Source organism: Mobula birostris, chromosome 31, assembly GCF_030028105.1.
Source record: "Mobula birostris isolate sMobBir1 chromosome 31, sMobBir1.hap1, whole genome shotgun sequence".
Lineage (NCBI taxonomy): Eukaryota > Metazoa > Chordata > Chondrichthyes > Myliobatiformes > Myliobatidae > Mobula > Mobula birostris.
In genome coordinates this window covers 3884315-3905092 of record NC_092400.1, presented here as the reverse complement: position 1 = coordinate 3905092, position 20778 = coordinate 3884315, and the positions used below count along the sequence as shown (strand labels likewise).

Sequence of the window (20778 nt, the reverse complement as noted above, 5' to 3'; positions counted from 1 at the left end):
AAATTGTGTCTTGGGCTATATTTTTATTCATATTGCTTTGGGTTATGGCTTTTAGTAACTTTACTATTAAACCCATGTTGTAAATAATATTAATTAAAATCAATTTACAGCTTTAGTTAAATTAAATCTACCTTTAGAAAAATGTAATCCCATTTTGGCTTGAGCCAGTTTTTAACAGAAAAGTATTATAGAAACATAGAAACGTAGAAAATAGGTGCAGGAGTAGGCCATTCGGCCCTTCGAGCCTGCACCGCCATTTATTATGATCATGGCTGATCATCCAACTCAGAACCCCGCCCCAGCCTTCCCTCCATACCCACTGATCCCATAGCCACAAGGGCCATATCTAACTCCCTCTTAAATATAGCCAATGAACTGGCCTCAACTGTTTCCTGTGGCAGAGAATTCCACAGATTCACCACTCTCTGTGTGAAGAAGTTTTTCCTAATCTCGGTCCTAAAAGGCTTCCCCTTTATCCTCAAACTGTGACCCCTTGTTCTGGACTTCCCCAACATCGGAAACAATCTTCCTGCATCTGGCCTGTCCAATCCCTTTAGGATTTTATACGTTTCAATCAGATCCCCCCTCAATCTTCTAAATTCCAACGAGTACAAGCCCAGTTCATCCAGTCTTTCTTCATATGAAAGTCCTGCCATCCCAGGAATCAATCTGGTGAACCTTCTCTGTACTCCCTCTATGGCAAGGATGTCTCTCCTCAGATTAGGGGACCAAAACTGCACACAATACTCCAGGTGTGGTCTCACCAAGGCCTTGTACAACTCCAGTAGTACCTCCCTGCTCCTGTATTCGAATCCCCTCACTATAATTGCCAGCACACCATTCGCCTTTTTCACCGCCCGCTGTACCTGCATGCCCACTTTCAATGACTGGTGTATAATGACACCCAGGTCTCATTGCACCACCCCTTTTCCTAATCGGCCACCATTCAGATAATAATCTGTTTTCCTATTTTTGCCACCAAAGTGGATAACTTCACATTTATCCACATTAAATTGCATCTGCCATGAATTTGCCCACTCACCCAACCTATCCAAATCACTCTGCATCCTCTTAGCATCCTCCTCACAGCTGACACTGCCACCCAGCTTCATGTCATCCGCAAACTTGGAGATGCTGCATTTAATTCCCTCATCCAAGTCATTAATATATATTGTAAATAACTGGGGTCCCAGCACTGAGCCCTGCGGTACCCCACTAGTCACCGCCTGCCATTCTGAAAAGGTCCCGTTTATTCCCACTCTTTGTTTCCTGTCTGCTAACCAATTCTCCATCCACATCAATACCTTACCCCCAATACCGTGTGCTTTAAGTTTGCACACTAATCTCCTGTGTGGGACCTTGTCAAAAGCCTTTTGAAAATCCAAATATACCACACCCACTGGTTCTCCCCTATCCACTCTACTAGTTACATCCTCAAAAAATTCTATGAGATTCGTCAGACATGATTTTCCTTTCACAAATCCATGCTGACTTTGTCCGATGATTTCACCGCTTTCCAAATGTGCTGTTATCACATCTTTGATAACTGACTCCAGCACTTTCCCCACCACCGACGTTAGGCTAACCGGTCTATAATTCCCCGGTTTCTCTTTCTCTCCTTTTTTAAAAAGTGGGGTTACATTAACACCCTCCAAACCTCAGGAACTAGTCCAGAATCTAACGAGTTTTGAAAAATTATCACTAATGCATCCACTATTTCTTGGGCTACTTCCTTAAGCACTCAAGGATGCAGACCATCTGGCCCTGGGGATTTATCTGCCTTCAATCCCTTCAATTTACCTAACACCACTTCCCTACTAACAAGTATTTCGCTCAGTTCCTCCATCTCACTGGACCCTCTGTCCCCTACTATTTCTGGAAGATTATTTATGTCCTCCTTAGTGAAGACAGAACCAAAGTAATTATTCAATTGGGCTGCCATGTCCTTGCTCCCCATAATCAATTCACCTGTTTCTGTCTGTAGGGGACCTACATTTGTCTTTACCAGTCTTTTCCTTTTTACATATCTATAAAAGCTTTTACAGTCAGTTTTTAATGTTCCCTGCCAGTTTTCTCTCATAATCTTTTTTCCCCTTCCTAATTAAGCCCTTTGTCCTCCTCTGCTGATCTCTGAATTTCTCCCAGTCCTCAGGTGAGCCACTTTCTCTGGCTAATTTGTATGCTTCTTCTTTGGAATTGATACTATCCCTAATTTCTCCTGTAAGCCACGGGTCCACTACCTTCCTTGATTTATTCTTTTGCCAAACTGGGATGAACAATTGTTGTAGTTCATCCATGCAACCTTTAAATGCTTGCCATTGCATATCCACCGTCAATCCTTTAAGTGTCATTTGCCAGTCTATCTCAGCTAATTCACGTCTCATACGTTCAAAGTTACCCCTCTTTAAGTTCAGAACCTTTGTTTCTGAATTAACTATGTCACTCTCCATCTTAATGAAGAATTCCACCATATTATGGTCACTCTTACCCAAGGGGCCTCTCACGACAAGATTGCTAATCAACCCTTCCTCATTGCTCAAAACCCAGTCCAGAATAGCCTACTCTCTAGTTGGTTCCTCGACATGTTGGTTCAAAAAACCATCCCGCATACATTCCAAGAAATCCTCTTCCTCAGCACCTTTACCAATTTGGTTCACCCAATCTACATGTAGATTGAAGTCACCCATTATAACTGCTGTTCCTTTATTGCACACATTTCTAATTTCCTGTTTAATACCATCTCCGACCTCACTACTACTGTTAGGTGGCCTGTACACAACTCCCACTAGCGTCTTCTGCTCCTTAGTGTTACGCAGCTCTACCCATATCGATTCCACATCTTCCCGGCTTATGTCCTTCCTTTTGATTGCGTTAATCTCTTCTTTAACCAGCAACACCACCCCACCTCCCCTTCCTTCATGTCTATCCCTCCTGAATATTGAATATCCCTGAACGTTGAGCTCCCATCCTTGGTCACCCTGGAGCCATGTCTCTGTGATCCCAACTATATCATAATCATTAATAACAATCTGCACTTTCAATTCAACCACCTTATTACGAATGCTCCTTGCATTGACACACAAAGCCTTCAGGCGCTCTTTTACAACTCTCTTAGCCCTTATACAATTATGTTGAAAAGTGGCCCTTTTTAATGCTTGCCCTGGATTTGTCGGCCTGCCACTTTTACTCTTCTCCTTAGTACTTTTTGCTTCTACCCTCACTTTACACCCCTCTGTCTCTCTGCACTGGTTCCCATCCCCCTGTTGTGAACTAACCTCCTCACTCCTAGCCTCTTTAATTTGATTCCCACCCCCCAACCATTCTAGTTTAAAGTCACCTCAGTAGCCCTCGCTAATCTCCCTGCCAGGATATTGGTCCCCCTAGGATTCAAGTGTAACACGTCCTTTTTGTACAGGGCACGCCTGCGCCAAAAGAGGTCCCAATGATCCAAAAACTTGAATCCCTGCCCCCTGCTCCAATCCCTCAGCCACGCATTTATCCTCCACCTCATCGCATTCCTACTCTCACTGTCGCGTGGCACAGGCAGTAATCCCGAGATTACTACCTTTGCGGTCCTTTTTCTCAACTCCCTTCCTAGCTCCCAATATTCTCCTTTCAGGACCTTATCCCTTTTCCTACCTATGTCATTGGTACCTATATATACCACGACCTCTGGCTCCTCACCCTCCCACTTCAGGATATCTTGGACACGATCAGAAATATCCCAGACCCTGGCACCAGGGAGGCAAACTACCATCCGGGTCTCTCGACTGCGTCCACAGAATCGCCTATCTGACACCCCTACTATCGAGTCCCCTATCACAACTGCCTTCCTCTTCCTTGCCCTACCCTTCTGAGCTACAGGGCCAGACTCTGTGCCAGAGGCATGGCCACTGTCCCTTCCCCCGGGTAAGCTGTCCCCCCCCCCAACAGTACTCAAACAGGAGTACCTATTGTTAAGGGGCACAGCCACCAGGGTACTCCCTATGTTTGCCTTGCAAATTTTTAAAATTTATGAAAGGGAAAGAAAGAGATTCATTTCATAAAAGGCAAGCTAAGCTTAACTACCCTTTTTTTCAAGGTTGGCCAAAAATTCATTCTCTACTCGAAAGAGCATTGACAATTATTATATCTGCAGCTTACTGATCACACTAGCCATGAACTGTAGATATAAATGTTTGACGCAGCGTTTCCCCGAAACCTTTAAATTATTTCAAGGGTTCCTCCAGGGCAAAAAGGTTGAGAAAGGCTGCTCTAGAGGCTGTGCTGGTGTCATGCCCAGGGTTAAATTTAACGTGGATACAAAGTGAACTAATATTTACTGCCCAATACTAATGAAAGTAACTCACTTTTAGATTTCCGCAAGTCACGAGTAAATGCAGAAAGTGCTTTTCTTCACCAGGCACTGATTTTAATGGGAAACAGCTGCAAGAAACACAGGGAGATATTTCACACTGTTTTGCACACGAAAGTTATTTTTATATTTTCTAATGGTTTGTTAATTAAAATCAAACATTTTAAAATACTCCGAGATTTTTTAAACTTCTCAAGTAATGTTGCCTTTGTTTAATGCACTCTGAAAGATTTTAAGGATTACTGGTGGCTTTTTTTTGCGTAGAATTCCATAAAGTGTAAATATAGCTTCCTTCCTGGTTTGCCAGAGGGTCTGTGTGATCTCGTCCTGACTGTCCGACCAGATGTCTTCCAATCCCGGGAATGATTTGGGAAACCACTCGGGAGAGATCAGGTTGTAGCCTCAGCTCATCACTCCCGTCAGCACACTGAAGAGGCGGAACGACTGGCAGAAATGCAGAATGGAGCAACGGGTAATGTGCAGAACAGCAACTATGGATGCAGAGGACCAACGCATGCATCAGGACACGGGCTACCTGGGGGACTGAGTCGGCACGTCGGGTTACAGCCTCTGTCGCCGGACCTCTGCTATCACTGTCAGTTTAGCATTCCGGTGCGCACTATTCCGGTATTTCTGCGGTCGTCGCTGTACTTATTACTTCCATGCGGTTTACACTGCCAAGTGCACACGAACAAGGAATGCCATTATGGGGGGGAGGGGACTACCTGAATCTATTTCTGCGGCTTTTCTCCATCACGGACACGGCAGGCTCGCTTCATCCGGAGCCGCCGGGCTGGTGTGCCGGCGTCGGCCCCACTCCCTCAGTCCCCGCAGTCCATGCTCAACCATCGCTGCAAGTCAGCAAACTCACCGGCATTCCTGACCGATCCTTCACTTTGCTCCTTCTTGTGTTATTTCTCCCAGTGATTTGCTGCCGTGTCCAGTCACCCGAGTCCGCGGGGCGGCCGCTGTGACCCTCCGGGCGGCAGGGGGCAGAGTCGCCGCTCCGCTATCACCCTCCGGGCGGCAGGAGGCAGCGTCGCGGCGCCGCTGTCACCCTCCGGGCGGCAGGGGGCAGAGTCGCCGCTCCGCTATCACCCTCCGGGCGGCAGGGGGCAGCATCGCGGCGCCGCTATCACCCTCCGGGCGGCAGGGGGCAGAGTCGCCGCGCCGCTGTCACCCTCCGGGCGGCAGGGGGCAGAGTCGCCGCTCCGCTATCACCCTCCGGGCGGCAGGAGGCAGCGTCGCGGCGCCGCTGTCACCCTCCGGGCGGCAGGGGGCAGCGTCGCGGCGCCGCTGTGACCCTCCGGGCGGCAGGGGGCAGAGTCGCCGCTCCGCTATCACCCTCCGGGCGGCAGGAGGCAGCGTCGCGGCGCCGCTGTCACCCTCCGGGCGGCAGGGGGCAGCGTCGTGGAGCCGCGATCACCCTCCGGGCGGCAGGGGGCAGCGTCGCGGCGCCACTGTCACCCTCCGGGCGGCAGGGGGCAGAGTCGCCGCCCCGCTGTCACCCTCCGGGCGGCAGGGGGCAGCGTCGCGGCGCCGCTGTCACCCTCCGGGCGGCAGGGGGCAGCGTCGCGGCGCCGCTGTCACCCTCCGGGCGGCAGGGGGCAGAGTCGCGGCGCCGCTGTCACCCTCCGGGCGGCAGGGGGCAGCGTCGCGGCGCCGCTGTCACCCTCCGGGCGGCAGGGGGCAGCGTCGCGGCGCCGCTGTCACCCTCCGGGCGGCAGGGGGCAGCGTCGCGGCGCCGCTGTCACCATCCGGGCGGCAGGGGGCAGAGTTGCCGCCCCGCTATCACCCTCTGGGCGGCAAGGGGCAACGTCGCGGCGCTGCTATCACCCCCCGGGCGGCAGGGGGCAGAGTCGCCACCCCGCTATTAGCCTCCGGGCGGCAGGGGGCAGCATCGCGGTGCCGCGATCACCCTCCGGGCGGCAGGGGGCAGCGTCGCGGTGCCGCTATCACCCTCCGGGCGGCAGGGGACAGCGTCGCGGCGCCGCTATCACCCTCCGGGCGGCAGGGGGCAGAGTCGCCGCCCCGCTGTCACCCTCCGGGCGGCAGGGGGCAGAGTCGCCGCCCCGCTATCACCCTCCGGGCGGCAGGGGACAGCGTTGCGGCGCCGCTGTCACCCTCCGGGCGGCAGGGGGCAGAGTCGCCACCCCGCTATCACCCTCCGGGCGGTGCTGGCCGCTGGGGTATTAATACGAAGTTAGGAAAGCGAGACGTTTCATCGCCACAACTTTTTCGTGATTCACTGGAATCTGTCGGGCCACGGAGTTACCGTGGAAACGGGATGTGACTGTCTCCCGGTGCGGTCCTGATGAAGAGTCTGGCCCGAAAAGTCAACTTTTCTCTCTTTTCTGTAGAAGCTGCCCGACCTGATCTGCAGTTGTCTTCCCTGTGAGAAGTTTGATTGTAACCGTTGTTGGGTCTCCCTGAAGCCCGCTAACATAAGTTTTTTTTATCCAAAACAAACGTTATTACTAAACAAATATTTAAATGAATAAACCGTGCAGTGCCTTTTCATTCTTTACTTTCAAAGGCAATGCGTTCATGCTGTGTTACATTCCTGCACATCCATAGCACAAGCAACACACATCAAAGTTGCTGGTGAACGCCGGCAGCCAGGCAGCATCTCTAGGTCTCTGCTTGAGAGGTCGACTGTACCTCTTCCTATAGATGCTGCCTGGCCTGCTGCGTTCACCAGCAACTTTGATGTGTATTGCTTGAATTTCCAGCATCTGCAGAATTCCTCATGTTTGCATCCATCGCACAGTTGCCACACGTGGATAGATAGACATACTTTATTGATCCCGAAGGAAATTGGGTTTTGTTACAGTTGCACCAACCAAGAATAGAGTATAAGTATAGCAAATATAGCAATATAAAACCATAAATAATTAAATAACAACATGTAAATTATGCCAGTTGGAAATAAGTCCAGGACCAGCCTATTGGTTCAGGGTGTCTGACCCTCCAAGGAAGGAGTTGTAAAGTTTGATGGCCACAGGCGGGAATGACTTCCTATGACGCTCAGTGTTGCATCTTGGTGGAATGAGTCTCTGGCTGAATGTACTCCTGTGCCCAATCAGTCAGGTTTTTTATCACTAATGTACAGTATGTCGTGAAATGTGTGGGTTTTGAGGCAGCAGTAGAGTACAGTGCATAAAATATACTATATAAAAACACAGAGTCATAGAGAAGTATGACCTTTGGTCCACCTAGTCCATGCCAAAACCATTTAAGCTGTCTACTCCCGTCAACCTACTCAGCCCTACATGTACCCGTCCAAACTTCTCTTAAACATTGAGATTGAGCTCACATACACAACTCGTGCTGGCAGCTCATCCACATTCTCAAGACTCCCTCAGTGAAGAAGTTTCCCCTCATGTTCCCCTTAAACTTTTCACCTTTAACCCATGACCTCTGGTTGTAGTCCCATCCCACCTCAGTGGAAAAAACCTGCTCACATTTCCCCTACCTATACCCCTAATAATTTTGTATACCTCCATCAAATCTTCTTTCAATCTTCTACATTATAAGGAATACAGTCCTAACCTATCCAATCTTTCCTTACAACTCAGGTCCTCCAGGCCCGGCAACATTCTTTTAAATCTTCTCTGTACTCTTTCAAACTTGTTCACGTTTTTCCTGTGGGTAGGTTTTGCTCACCAACGTCTTATACAACTTCAACATAATATCCCATCTTCTGTACTCAATACATTCATTTATGAAGGCCAATGTGCCAAAAGCTTCCTTTAATAACCCTATCTAATTGTGACACCACTTTCAATGAATTATGTACCTGTATTCCCAGATCCCTTTGTTCCACCACACTCCTCAATGCCCTACCGTTCACTGTGTAAGAGGAATTCAGATTGGTCCTACAGAAGTGAAAAACTTCACACTTGTCTGCATTAAACTCCATCTGCCACCTTTCAGCCCATTTTTCCAGCTGATGCAGATCCCTATGCAAGTCATGATAGCCTTCCCCGCTGTCCAATATAACCCCATTCTTAGTGTCGTACACAAATTTGCTAATCTAGTTAACCACGTTAGCATCCAGATCATTGATACAGATGACAAACAATAAAGGATCCAGCACTGATCCCTGCTGCACTCCATTAGTCACAGGCCTCCAGTCAGAGGCACCATCGACTACCACTCGCTGGCTTCTCCCGCAAAACCAAAGTCTGATTCAAGAGGAGAAGATGGCGGTGCGACGCAGCGCACAGTGGCCTCTCCAGTGATCTGTTATCTGTCAAGTAGGGTGCCGTGCACAATTCTGATTTGATGGAGACAGACGTGAGAGCACGGAGGAACATCCGGTGAAACTTCTGGAATGCGTGTTTCACTGCCGCTGCTACTGTGTGATCCAGGATCTCCGGAGGAGAAGGCCCCGAGTCCTCGGCTTTGCCTGTTGCTCGGTGGCCGGGGCGGGGTCGAAGCGCTCGGCAGAGATGGTGCTCGGTGCTCGGTGCCGGAGGGCTGGTCGGAGGCTGGAAGTTTTCGGACGGACTCAGAGTCGGCTGTGGTTGGGTCCTTCGAATGCATCGGCAAGTTTGCGGCGCTGGAGGCTTATGGCAGGGAGAGTTTCTCCCTTCTACCGTCTGCGTGAATGATGGGCTATCGGGACTTTGAGACGTTTTTTACCGTGCCCATGGTCTGTTCTTCATCAAATTACGGTATTGCTTTGCACTGTTGTAACTATATGTTATTATTATGTGGTTTTTGTCAGTTTTAGTCTTGGTCTGTCTTGTGTTTCTGTGATATCATACTGGAGGAACATTGTATCATTTCTTAATGCATGCATTTCTAAATGACAATAAACGAGGACTGAGTGTCCTCATAATCTAATAATTTACTACCTCATCTTGAATGCTGAGCAGCTGAATGTTCTTGACCAACCTCCCATGCAGGACCTTGTCAAAAACCTTTCTAAAGTCCATGTAGACAACATCCACTGCCTTGCCTTCATCCATGTTCCTGGGAATACAGATACAAAATTCCCTAAAAGTGTCGTCACAGGTAGATAGGGTCGTAAAGAGAGCTTTTGGTACATTGGCCTTTATTAATTGAAGTATTGAGTATAAGAGCTGGAATGTTATGATGAGGTTGTATAAGGCATTGGTGAGGCCGAATCTGGAATATTGTGTTCAGTTTTGGTCACCAAATTACAGGAAGGATATAAATAAGGTTGAAAGAGTGCAGAGAAGGTTTACAAGGATGTTGCCGGGACTTGAGAAACTCAGTTACAGAGTTGAATAGGTTAGGACTTTATTCCCTGGAGCGTAGAAGAATGAGGGGAGAGTTGATAGAGGTATATAAAATTATGATGGGTATAGATAGAGTGAATGCAAGCAGGCTTTTTCCACTGAGGCAAGGGGAGAAAAAAACCAGAGGACATGGGTTAAGGGTGAGGGGGGAAAAGTTTAAAGGGAACATTAGGGGGGGCTTCTTCACACAGAAAGTGGTGGGAGTATGGAATGAGCTGCCAGACGAGGTGGTAAATGTGGGTTCTTTTGTAACATTTAAGAATAAATTGGACAGATACATGGATGGGAGGTGTATGGAGGGATATGGTCCATGTGCAGGTCAGTGGGACTAGGCAGAAAATGGTTCGGCACAGCCAAGAAGGGCCAAAAGGCCTGTTTCTGTGCTGTAGTTTCTATGGTTTCTATTTTGGCTCCACAAATGGATTACCATTCTGATCTTCCAGAGAACCAGTTTTGTCCCTTGTAATCCTTTTGCTCTTTTCCCTAAGGATTCTCCTTCACCTTGTCTCTGGAACAACCTGTGCCTTCTTTTTGCCCTCCTGATTTCTTTCTGAAGTGTTCTCTTGCATTTCTAATACTGCATAAGCACCTCATTTGTTCCTACTTGACTAAACCTGCTATGCACCTCCTTTTTTCTCTTAACCAGGGCCTCAATATCTCTCAAAAATCAAGGTTCCCAACACTTGTTATCTTTACTTTCTATTCTGACACACACACACGTACAAGCTTCGTACTTGCAATTTTGCTTTTGAAGGCCTCCCACTTACCAAGTACACATTTGCCAGCAAACAGCCTGTCCCAATCCACACTTGCCAGATCCTTTCTGATACCATCAAAATTAGCCTTTCTCCAACTTAGAATCTCAATCCACAGACCAAATTTACCTTTTTGCATATGTACTTTGAAACTAGTGGCAATCGGATCACTAACTGCAAAGTGTTCCCATACACAGACTTCTGTCGCCTGCCCTGTCTCACTCCCAAATAGCAGATCCAGTATCGCACTCTCTCTCGTTGGGACTTCTACGTACTGATGAAGAACACTTTCCTGAAATATTGACTGTTCCTTCCACTCCATAGGTGCTGCCTGACCTGCTGAATTTCTCCAACATTCAGTGTGTGATTTCCTGATTCTGCATAGTCTCTGGCGTTCATTTATTTTTATTCCTTGTGCTCTGCCTCAAAAGTACGCATACAGAATGATCTGTCTGGATCCCATAGCAAAGTCAAGCTATTCACTGTATGTTGGTACATGTGACAATAATAAACTATTTACAATTACAGTTACTATAGTTCCCTACCCATAAGACATTGGGGCAGAATGAGGCCCTTTGGCCCTTTGAACCAGCTCCGCCATTCCATCATGGATGATTTATTATCTCTCTCAACCCTCTCCTACCTTCTCCCCATAACCTTTTTATACTTACTAATCAAAAACATATCAATCTTCACTTTAAATATACCCATTGACTTGGCCTCCAAAGCCATCCGTGGCAATGAATTCTACAGATTCACCCCGCTCTGGCTAGCGAAATTCCTCCTCATCTCTGTTCTAATGGGATGACTTGTATTCTGGGGCAGTGCCATCTGGTCCTAGACTCCCCCACTATAGAAAATATCCTCTCCACATCCAGTCTATCAAGGCCTTTCAGTGTTTGATAGGCTTCAATGAGATCCCCCTTCATTCTTCTAAACTCCAGTGAGTACAGGCCCAGAGCCATCAAACACTCCTCATATGTAACCCTTTTATTCGCAGGATCGTTCTACTGAACTTCCTCTGGACCCTCTCCAATGCCAGCACATGCTTTCTTAGATAAGGAGCCCAAAACTACTCACAATACCCCAAGTGTGGTATGACCAATGCCTTATAAAGTCTCAGCATTGCGTCTTTATTTTATATTCTAGTCCACTTGAAATGAATGCTAACATCGCATTTGCTTTCCTCATCACCGACTCAGTCTGCAAGTGAACCCTCAGGGAACCTTGCATGAGGATCCTCTGGCCACTTCAGCCTCTGATTTCTGAATCTGCTCCCTGTTCAGAAAATAGTCTATGCCTTTATTCCTTCTACCAGAGTGTACGAGCATACACTTCCCAACACTGTATTCCATCTGTCACTTCTTTGTCCGAACTCAGAATCTGTCTAAACCCTTTTGCAGACTCCCTGCTTCCTCAACACTATCTGCCCCTCAAACTATCTTCATATCATCCACAAGTTAGGCCACAAAGCCATCAATTCCATCATCCAAATCACCGACATGCCACAGGAAAGTAAGTGGTCCCAGACCTGATGAAAGATCTTGGCCTGAAACATCAACTGTTTATTCGTTTTCATGGACGCTGCCTGACCTGTTGAGTTCCTCCACCATTTTGTGTGCTGCTCTGGATTTCCAGCACTTGCAGAATCTCTTGTGCTTATGGCCTATAATTTCCTTTCTTTTGCCTGTCTTCCTTCTTAAGGATTGGAGTGACATTTGTGAATTTCCAGTCCTCCATAACTATTCCAGAATCCAGTAATTCTTAAAGGATTGCTACTAATGCCTCCAGAATCTCTTCAGCTACCTCTTTCAGAACCCGGGGGTATAGTCCATCTGGTTTAGGTGACTTATCTACCGTCAGACCTTTCAGTTTCCCAAGAACCTTCTGCCTAGTATTGGCAACTTCACATACTTCTGCTCCCTGGCTCTCAAATTTCTGGCATACTGCTGGTATCTTCCACGGTGAAGACTGACACAAAATACTCATCCAGCTCATCTGTCATTTTTTTATCCTCCAGTACGACCTCCTCAGCATCATTTTACAGAGGTCCGATATCCACTCTTGCCTATCTTTTACTCTTTAATAGCTGAAAAAAAATGTTGGTATTCTCTTTTATATTATTGGCAAGCTTACCTTCATATTTCATCTTTTCTTTCCTTAGTACTTTCTAGTTGCCATTTGCTTGTTTTTGAAAGCATCCCAACCCTTTAGTTTCCCTTTAATTTTTGCTCTATTATATGCCCTCTCTTTTGCTTCTAGGTTGTCTTTCACTTCCCTTGTCACCGATGGTTGCCTCATCTTCCCTTTAGAATGCTCCTTCTTCTTTGGGATGTATCTACCCTGCGACTTCTGGATTGTTCCCAGAAACTCCATCTGTTGCTGCTCCGCTATCATCTCTCCCAACGTCCCCTTCCAATCCATTTTGTCCAGCTCTTTGCTAATGTCTCTGTAGTTCCCTTCAGTCCACTCTAGTAGTGATATGTCTGATCCTAGCATCTCCTTCTCAAAGTGCAGGGTGAATTCAATCACATTATAATCATTAACTCCTAAGGGTTCCTTTACCTTAACCTCCCTAATGAAATCTGATTCATTACACAACACCGAATCCAGGATTACCTTTAACCTCGTGGGCTCAACTGCAATCTCGCAGGCTTTCAGCAAATTCCCTATCCAGCACCAACCTGATTTTCGCAATCTACCTGCATATTGAAATCCCCCATGGCTATCGTGACTTTGTCCTTTTTACACGTCTCCTCCTTTTATGGATTTAATTTAATTTTTTAGCAACAGGAGCACCCCACCCCCTCTGCCTACCTGTCTATCCTTATGATACACTGTGTATCCTCGGATGTTGGGCACCCAGCCGTGATCTTCTTTCAGCAACAACTCAGTGATGCTCACAATGTCATCGCTGCCAATTTCTAACTGCACTACAAGATCATCTACCTTATCCTGTGTACTGTGTGCATTCAAATATACCATCTTCAGTCCTGTACTCATCATCCTTTTCAATCTTGCCCCACTGTGCAGAAAGTTACATTTTTATTCCTTTCTAAACTTTTTGTTTTTTTAAATTTATTCTGAAGACTTTTGTAACCTCTCCTGCACTCTCCTTCTCTTTTATTTTATTCTCATTTTTCCAACTGTTGAACTGGTGAACCTACTATTTGGCTTAAAGGCACTCTTTACCCCTTCCCACTGACTGCAATTTTGTCCTATCATCTGCCTGCCCTTCTTTATGGTCTCACTACACACTGCACCTACTGGTATACCGACTGTCCCATCCTCTGCCCTATCACTCCAGTTCACATCCTTCTGCCAAATTAGTTTAAACCCTCCGCAACAACTCAGCAAATCTACCCACAAGGATACTGGTTCTTCTTGATTTCAAGTGCACCTCATCCTTTAATACAGGTCATACCTTCCCCAGATGAAATCCCAATGTTCCAGAAATCTGAAACCCTACCCCCTGCACCAATTCCTCAGCCACACATTCATTTGCCAGATGATCCTATTCTTACCCTCACTGGCACATGCCACAGGCCACAAACCAGAGATTACTATCCTTGAGCTGCTGCTTTTTGGCTTTCTACCCAGCTCCCTGTATTCTCCTTTTAGATCCTCATCCCTTTTCCGACCTGTGTTATGTGTGCCAATATGTACCACGACTTCTGGCTGTTTTCCCTCCCCTTTTAGAACACTGTGGACCCAGACTGAGACATCCCCCGACCCTGGCACCTGTGCCCCTGCTTGTCCACTGTACAGCTAAGTCACTCACAGAACCGTGTGCACAGTGAACATCCATTTCAGGTCACGAGACATCACCATTGTTGTTTTATTGGGATTCCCTAATCTGCCCTCCAGACTGAAGCTCAGATCATTAACAACGCCGACTGTGTCTGAAGTTCTTGGGCCCTTAGCTCCCGGAGGAGCATAGATCACTGGTGGCCTTTCATCTTCATCGTCCCCTGTTCTGAGCCAGTTCCTCAAGATAACAGAATCCGTTTTCAAAGTGGAGAATTTTTTTTATTATTATTGAACTAAATGGTTACATTTTTAAAATCATTTTGCATAATTAATGTCCTCCTCAACCAGTCCTGAAGCATCAGCTTCCTAACATCAACATGGAAAAAATGCAAAATATTTCAATATTCATTTCTTTTCTCCCATGCAAGTGAAGAAAAGCAGACACTAAAGAGGAAAGAGAGGCCAGTTGACAAAGGATGTCACACAATGATACTATTAATACAGTTATCTGTTTGGTGCTCATGACATTATCTTTCTCTCTTGGCTTTCAGGAACTTGCTGACGATTCTTCCAGTTGAGTCTTAAAGTTGCGCCTGTGAAATATCTGAGAAATTTCCAAAAAGGTTTTCCCTTTTGTTTCTGGCAGGAAACATCCAATGAAAATAGCCGCAAATAAGCTGAATGAAAGAAATGGCATATAGCAGAAACTGCCCAGAGCTTCCTGAAAGACAGAAAGACAGAGTCAGTGCCCTTTGGTAGTATACTGCTTAAATGCATTAGCCATTACATGTTTGTCTTGCAATGTCCATACTTTCAACTAACCTTAAACACAAGAGATTCTGCAATGCTGGAAATCTGGAGCAATGCGCTCAAAATGCTGGAAGATCTCAGCAGGTTAGGCGGCGTCTACAGCATAGAGAGGAATAATGAGTCAACGTTTCAGGCCGAGACTCCTTATCCCTTTCTATAGACGTTTCCTAAGTTTCTCTAGCATCTTGTGTGTTACACATCTAATCTTGTTCCACATCTCCTAAAGATAATCAGTTTGAAACGTTTATGTTTTTCACTCTCCACGGATGCTGAGAACTTGGAGCACTCGGTTTATTTTTTCTTATTTTAAGTTATTCTTCAAGTGCAACTTCAAAGTTCTTGTTTGGACCCTCAGCAGAAGCTGATAGAGCTTCCAGTACAACACTCGCAAGTTGGTTGACCTCTGCTTATAGTTGGATGGAAGCTGACATATCAACTGTGACATACTCCATATGGTCTACAGGTGATGAAACTGAACTGGCTGCTGGAAGACGTGGCTCCGAATTATGCACAAAACCATATGTATGATAGGACCTGGACTCTGTCCACGTTTACATTGCAGTCCTGCTTTATAGCATTGTGCACATCCATCTGTGGTCTATTTCTTCAAAGTCTCAAAAGTCCTCCACAGTAGAACTTCTGTGTAACACTGCCCTCTGCAAAGCCGCCACATGAGCTAACCTTCCCCTTGCTATGGCTTCTGACCAGCTCATGGCCGGAGACTGCGTGTGCCAGCCCCACTTCCAGACAAGTCTCCACAATATGCAAGATCCCTGTATTTCAACTAGTGACTAAAGGGGACTATGGAGCCATCAGGGAGGAGCTGGCCAAAGTTGACTGGAAAGATGACAGTGGAACAACAATGGCAGGTATTTCTGGGAATAATACAGAAGGTGCAGGATCAGTTTATTCCAAAGAGGAAGAAAGATTCTAAGGGGAGTATACACTGGAATTTAGAAGGATGAGAAGGGATCTGATTGAAACATGTAAGATTATTAAGGGATTGGACAGGCTAGAGGCAGGAAACATGTTCCCGATGTTGGGGGAGCCCAGAACCAAAGGCCGCAGTTTAAGAATAAGGGGTAGACAATTTAGAACGGAGTTGAGGAAAAACTTTTTCACACAGAAGGTTGTGGATCTGCGGAATGCTCTGCCTCAGAAGGCAGTGGAGGCCAGTTCTCTGGATTCTTTCAGGAAAGAGTTAGATAGAGCTCTTAAAGATAGCGGAGTCAAGGGATATGGGGAGAAGGCAGGAAAAGGGTACTGATTGTGGATAATCAGCCATGATCACAGTGAATGGCGGTGCTGACTCGAAGGGCTGAATGGCCTACTCCTGCACCTATTGTCTATTGTCTATTGACTAAGAGTGTGACACTGAGTGACAAATTGCCAGATGGCACAGTAGAGGGGGAGGCCATTTGGCCCACTGTGCCAAGACTGATCTCTTATTTGGAATAATGTGTTCAGTTCCTGTCGCCCCATTAGAGAAAGGATGCAGAAGCTCTCGAGAGGGTTGTGACAAGAATACACATAGATTAAGATGTAGCTGTCCTGTGCTGGCACCAGTGGGATCAGCAGTTGGTCTGCCACCTGTCTTCAGGAGAGAGAGAGATAAGGAAAACAATGGAGCAGCATTTGGAGATGTGCAATGAAGGGGAAGGAGAGCTGTCAAGATCGGCTCCCCCTTTGAACCCTGAACTGTTTGAAGTGATGGACAGGCGATTCCCCAGCAGGGGGATAAAAAGGGACAGGTTTGCTAAGGCAGACACACACACGACACCCGAGGTAATGAGACCCTGGATGCGGTGCGCTTCTCACAAGTCGGTGGGAAGGTTTTGGACAGCTGGTCGCGGGATCAAGCCATAGACGCTCAGGGTGGAAAGGCACGATCGGTGGGAACCTGGTGTGTGTCCACCCTTGACTGGATGCCAGGTTCAGCGCAGGGAAACGATCGCATCTGGAAACGGAGGGGTCACGGTCGGTGACCTCAGATGACATCACAAAGGACTCGCCCGAAAGCTGACTGTGAAGGTCTGTGTGGAAGTCGTTTTGAATATTCATTTGTTTTGCTCTCTCTCTCCTTCCTCCCACTGTCCATCGCCACGGCAGCGATTACTGCGAACTGAACTGAACTAAATTGAACCGAACTTTGTGTCACTTTGAAGCTGGTCACTTACCCCTAGACAACGACAGAGCTTGATTGATCCTGTTATCTTAATTCTGTGTACATGTATGTTTATCATTGCTGAACTGTTGCATTCATTATCCTTTTGATTAGAGTACTGTGCTGCTTGTTTCTTTAATAAAACTTTCTTAGTTCTAGTAATCCAGACTCCAACTGAGTGATCCATTTCTGCTGGTGAGAGGCGCACCGCTTCCAGGGTCTCGTTACCTCGGGTGTCGTGTGTGTGTCTGCCTTAGCGAACCTGTCCCTTTTTATCCCCCTGCTGGGGTATCGCCTGTCCATCACTTCAAACAGTTCAGGGTTCAAAGGGGGACCAGATCTTGACAGCCCTCCTTCCCCTTCATTACACATCTCCAAATGCTGCTCCATTGTTTTCCTTATCTCTCTCTCTCCTGAAGACAGGTGGCAGACCAACTGCTGATCCCACTGGTGCCAGCACAGGACAGCTACATCTTAATCTATGTGTATTCTTGTCACAGGGTGCAGAGATTTACCAGGAGAATATTTATGAGGAAAGGTTGAGCAAGCTGGGGGTTTTCTCTTTGGAGTGAAGGAGGATGAGAGGTGACTTGATCGGGCGTATAAGGTAAGAGACATAGGCTGAGTGAATAGCCAGAGACTTTATCCCACAGTGAAAATAGCTAATACAAGAAGGCATAAATTTAAGATGACTGGAGGAAAGTATGGGGGAACGTCAGGAGAAGTTTTTTTACATAGTGAGTGCATGGACACGATATCAAGGCTGGTGGCAGAGGTAGGTACATTAGAGGCATTTTAAAAACTCTTAAGAGAGGCACATGGATGATATAAAAATGGAAGGCTATTTAGGAGGGAAGAGTTAAATTGATGTTAGAGTTGCTTAAAAGTTTGGCACAACATTGTGAGCCAAGAAGCCTGTACAATGTTGTAGTGTTCAATTGTTCTATGCTCTATATTCTTTATATCCTCTTGGTGTTGAACAGTCACTTCGTCAGGAGATAGTTTTGGCCAACTGAAAGAAAAAAGCAGCAAGGTGTGGACTTACATCTGTACAAATACCTAAATGGAGAAATTAAACTTTCCAGGTTAGATTTGTAAAATTAATAAAGAAACTTAAATTGTTTTTTCTCTCTGTTGAATCAGAAAATTGTGACTCCTGATCACTGATGGAAATTTATGATCCATAAGGTTACATTGAACGAATCAACCTGGTTCCAAGGACTGGCAGAAGAGAAAGCTGTTCACAGGATCTAAGAGCCGAGAAGCGGTCGTCAAGATACAGCAAAGAACCATAGGAAGGCAGTCAGTCAGTTAGCACTTCACAGCCAGTCAGGAACTGATTAAGTGCTTACAGCAGAGGGTGGTTGGGTTGAGGAGCTGGAGCTGAGAGCAATGGCACCATGTTGGAAAGGGCAGCCACTCAGGAAAGTATACTCAGCCCAGACTGACTTGCTGAGAAATATTTGTACACAGCTAAACAACTGAAATGATGTAACCCTAATGTAAAATAAATAAAGGTTAGTCTTGCGAGACCATGGATCTGCACCTGGAAAGTCTTCATTCTCCAGGGCGCAGGCCTGGGCAAGGTTGTATGGAAGACAGGCAGTTGCCCATGCGGTAGTCTCCCTTCTCCACGACACTGATATTGTCCAAGGGAAGGGCATTAGTACCCATACAGCTTGGCACCAGCGTCATCGCAGAGCAATGTGTGATTAAGTGCCTTGCTGAAAGGCACAACACGCTGCCTCGGCTGGGGCTCGAACTTACGACCTTCAGATTGCTAGTCGAATGCCTTAACCACTTGGCCATGTGCTCACACAATGTGAAATAACAATTTGTAATTACAATGAGAGATTGATAGATGTAATGTACTATGTCAATGAATTTAATGACCATGAATGGTTGTGTGTGACCCTCTGCAAGAAAGAGGGAACCTAGTGATTGCTTTGTGTGTCGTGCACAGGTCATGGTAGAATAGTTAGTAGCTGAGCAAGCTGCTGTATGTGGATTCAAGATTGTCTAATGTCATTTCCAATGCACAGGTGTAAAAGAGAATGAAATACTTGTCAATACGAGGAATTCTGCAGATGCTGGAAATTCAAGCAACACATATCAAAGCCTCCTCTGCTGTAAAGATGAAGCCACACTCAGGTTGGAGGAACAACACCTTATATTCCGTCTGGGTAGCCTCCAACCTGGTGGCATGAACATTGACTTCTCTAACTTCTGCTAATGCCCCACCTCCCCCTTGTACCCCATCCGTTATTTATTTATATACACACATTCTTTCTCTCTCTCTCTTTTTTCTACCTCTGTCCCTCTGACTATACCCCTTGCCCATCCTCTGGGTTTTTCCCCCCTCCCCCTTTTCCTTCTCCCTGGGCCTCCTGTCCCATGATCCTCTCATATCCCTTTTGCCAATCACCTGTCCAGCTCTTGGCTCTATCCCTCCCCCTCCTGTCTTCTCCTATCATTTTGGATCTCCCCCTCCCCCTCCCACTTTCAAATCTCTTACTAGCTCTTCCTTCAGTTAGTCCTGACGAAGGGTCTCAGCCGGAAACGTCGACTGTACCTCTTCCTAGGGATGCTGCCTGGCCTGCTGCGTTCACCAGCAACTATGAAATACTTGTGGTGGGGGGTGTGGAGGGGTAGGTTAGTGGACAGAGGTTGTGTTCAGCTTTACTGCTTGGGGAAAGTAACTGTTTTTGAGTCTGGTGGTCCTGGAACGGATGCTACGTAGCCTCCTCCCTGATAGGAGTGGGTGAGGTCCCTTGTGACGTCACTGGCCTTTTCCTGGCACCCTTCTGTATCTGTGTCATTGATAGTGGGTAGGCCAGTGCCAGTGGTGTGTTGGGCATTTTGACTACACATTGTGGAGCCTTCCTGTCTGCCACAATGCAGTGGTTAAGTCATTGGCAGTGCTGCTTGAAGGAGAAATAATGGATGGAAAATTCAGATACATTCTGATTGACAGAAGCTGTTGGCAGATGGAAGTGTGGTGCACAGAGCAGTGCATCTAAGTAGTGGTCTTGCCGATGGCAATGCCATTTGAACACGCATTCACTACTTCTACCATTCCGAAAGCACGGACACACTTGTGGGCTGCCTAGCTCAATCCTTGCTGATTTGATTTGACAGAAATGATGAGTTTCACTGTATGTTTCGATGTTTTCGATCTTTATCTACAGGAATGTCAGCGGCTGCTCCAGCTCCAAGAGCCTGTCTCAGCCAGTACTGTAAAGCTTGTGCATTTACTCTCGCCTGATCTCCAACCTCCCTCAGATTTTCCCTTTCCTGCCTCATCTCCTCACCTCCTCTGCAGTACTGTTTGGGGTCCATTTGATTTCTGATCAAACCACCTGAGATGCTAACTTCCACTCCCTCCACAAATGCTGCCTGACCTGTGGAATTCCAGGATTTTCTGTTTTAAGTGCAATTTCTAGACTTTGCAATGTTTTGAACTATAACTAAAGAAGGGTTTTCTGCTTTCATTTCAGACATTGGTGTGTTTATGGTTAGTTCCAAGAATGGGTACAAAATCATCCACAAACAATTCAAAAAACTGCTGATTGAATCCATCCTCTGTTTTTTATCTGTTTCATTTCATCACAATAGAATGGCGACTGAGTGAATCTTCAATGGACTATCAACTTGGTGAATCTTCAATGGAATAGG

General features: G+C 46.6%; 1 protein-coding gene and 1 pseudogene across 1 annotated transcript in view; both read right to left on the bottom strand.

Moving 5' to 3' along the window:
- LOC140190708 (solute carrier family 2, facilitated glucose transporter member 11-like) overlaps positions 1 to 5476 on the bottom strand; it is a 30889-nt gene extending 25413 nt beyond the window's left edge. Inside the window, exons 1-3 of the mRNA XM_072247525.1 lie at positions 5412 to 5476; positions 5226 to 5243; positions 4350 to 4425 (exon numbers count right to left, since the gene is read on the bottom strand). Of these exons, the coding sequence (XP_072103626.1) occupies positions 4350 to 4425; positions 5226 to 5243; positions 5412 to 5476 (159 nt within the window). The remainder of the gene's footprint in view (positions 1 to 4349; positions 4426 to 5225; positions 5244 to 5411) is intronic.
- Positions 5477 to 5530: 54 nt separating this feature from the next.
- LOC140190707 (solute carrier family 2, facilitated glucose transporter member 11-like) overlaps positions 5531 to 20778 on the bottom strand; it is a 43119-nt pseudogene continuing 27871 nt past the window's right edge.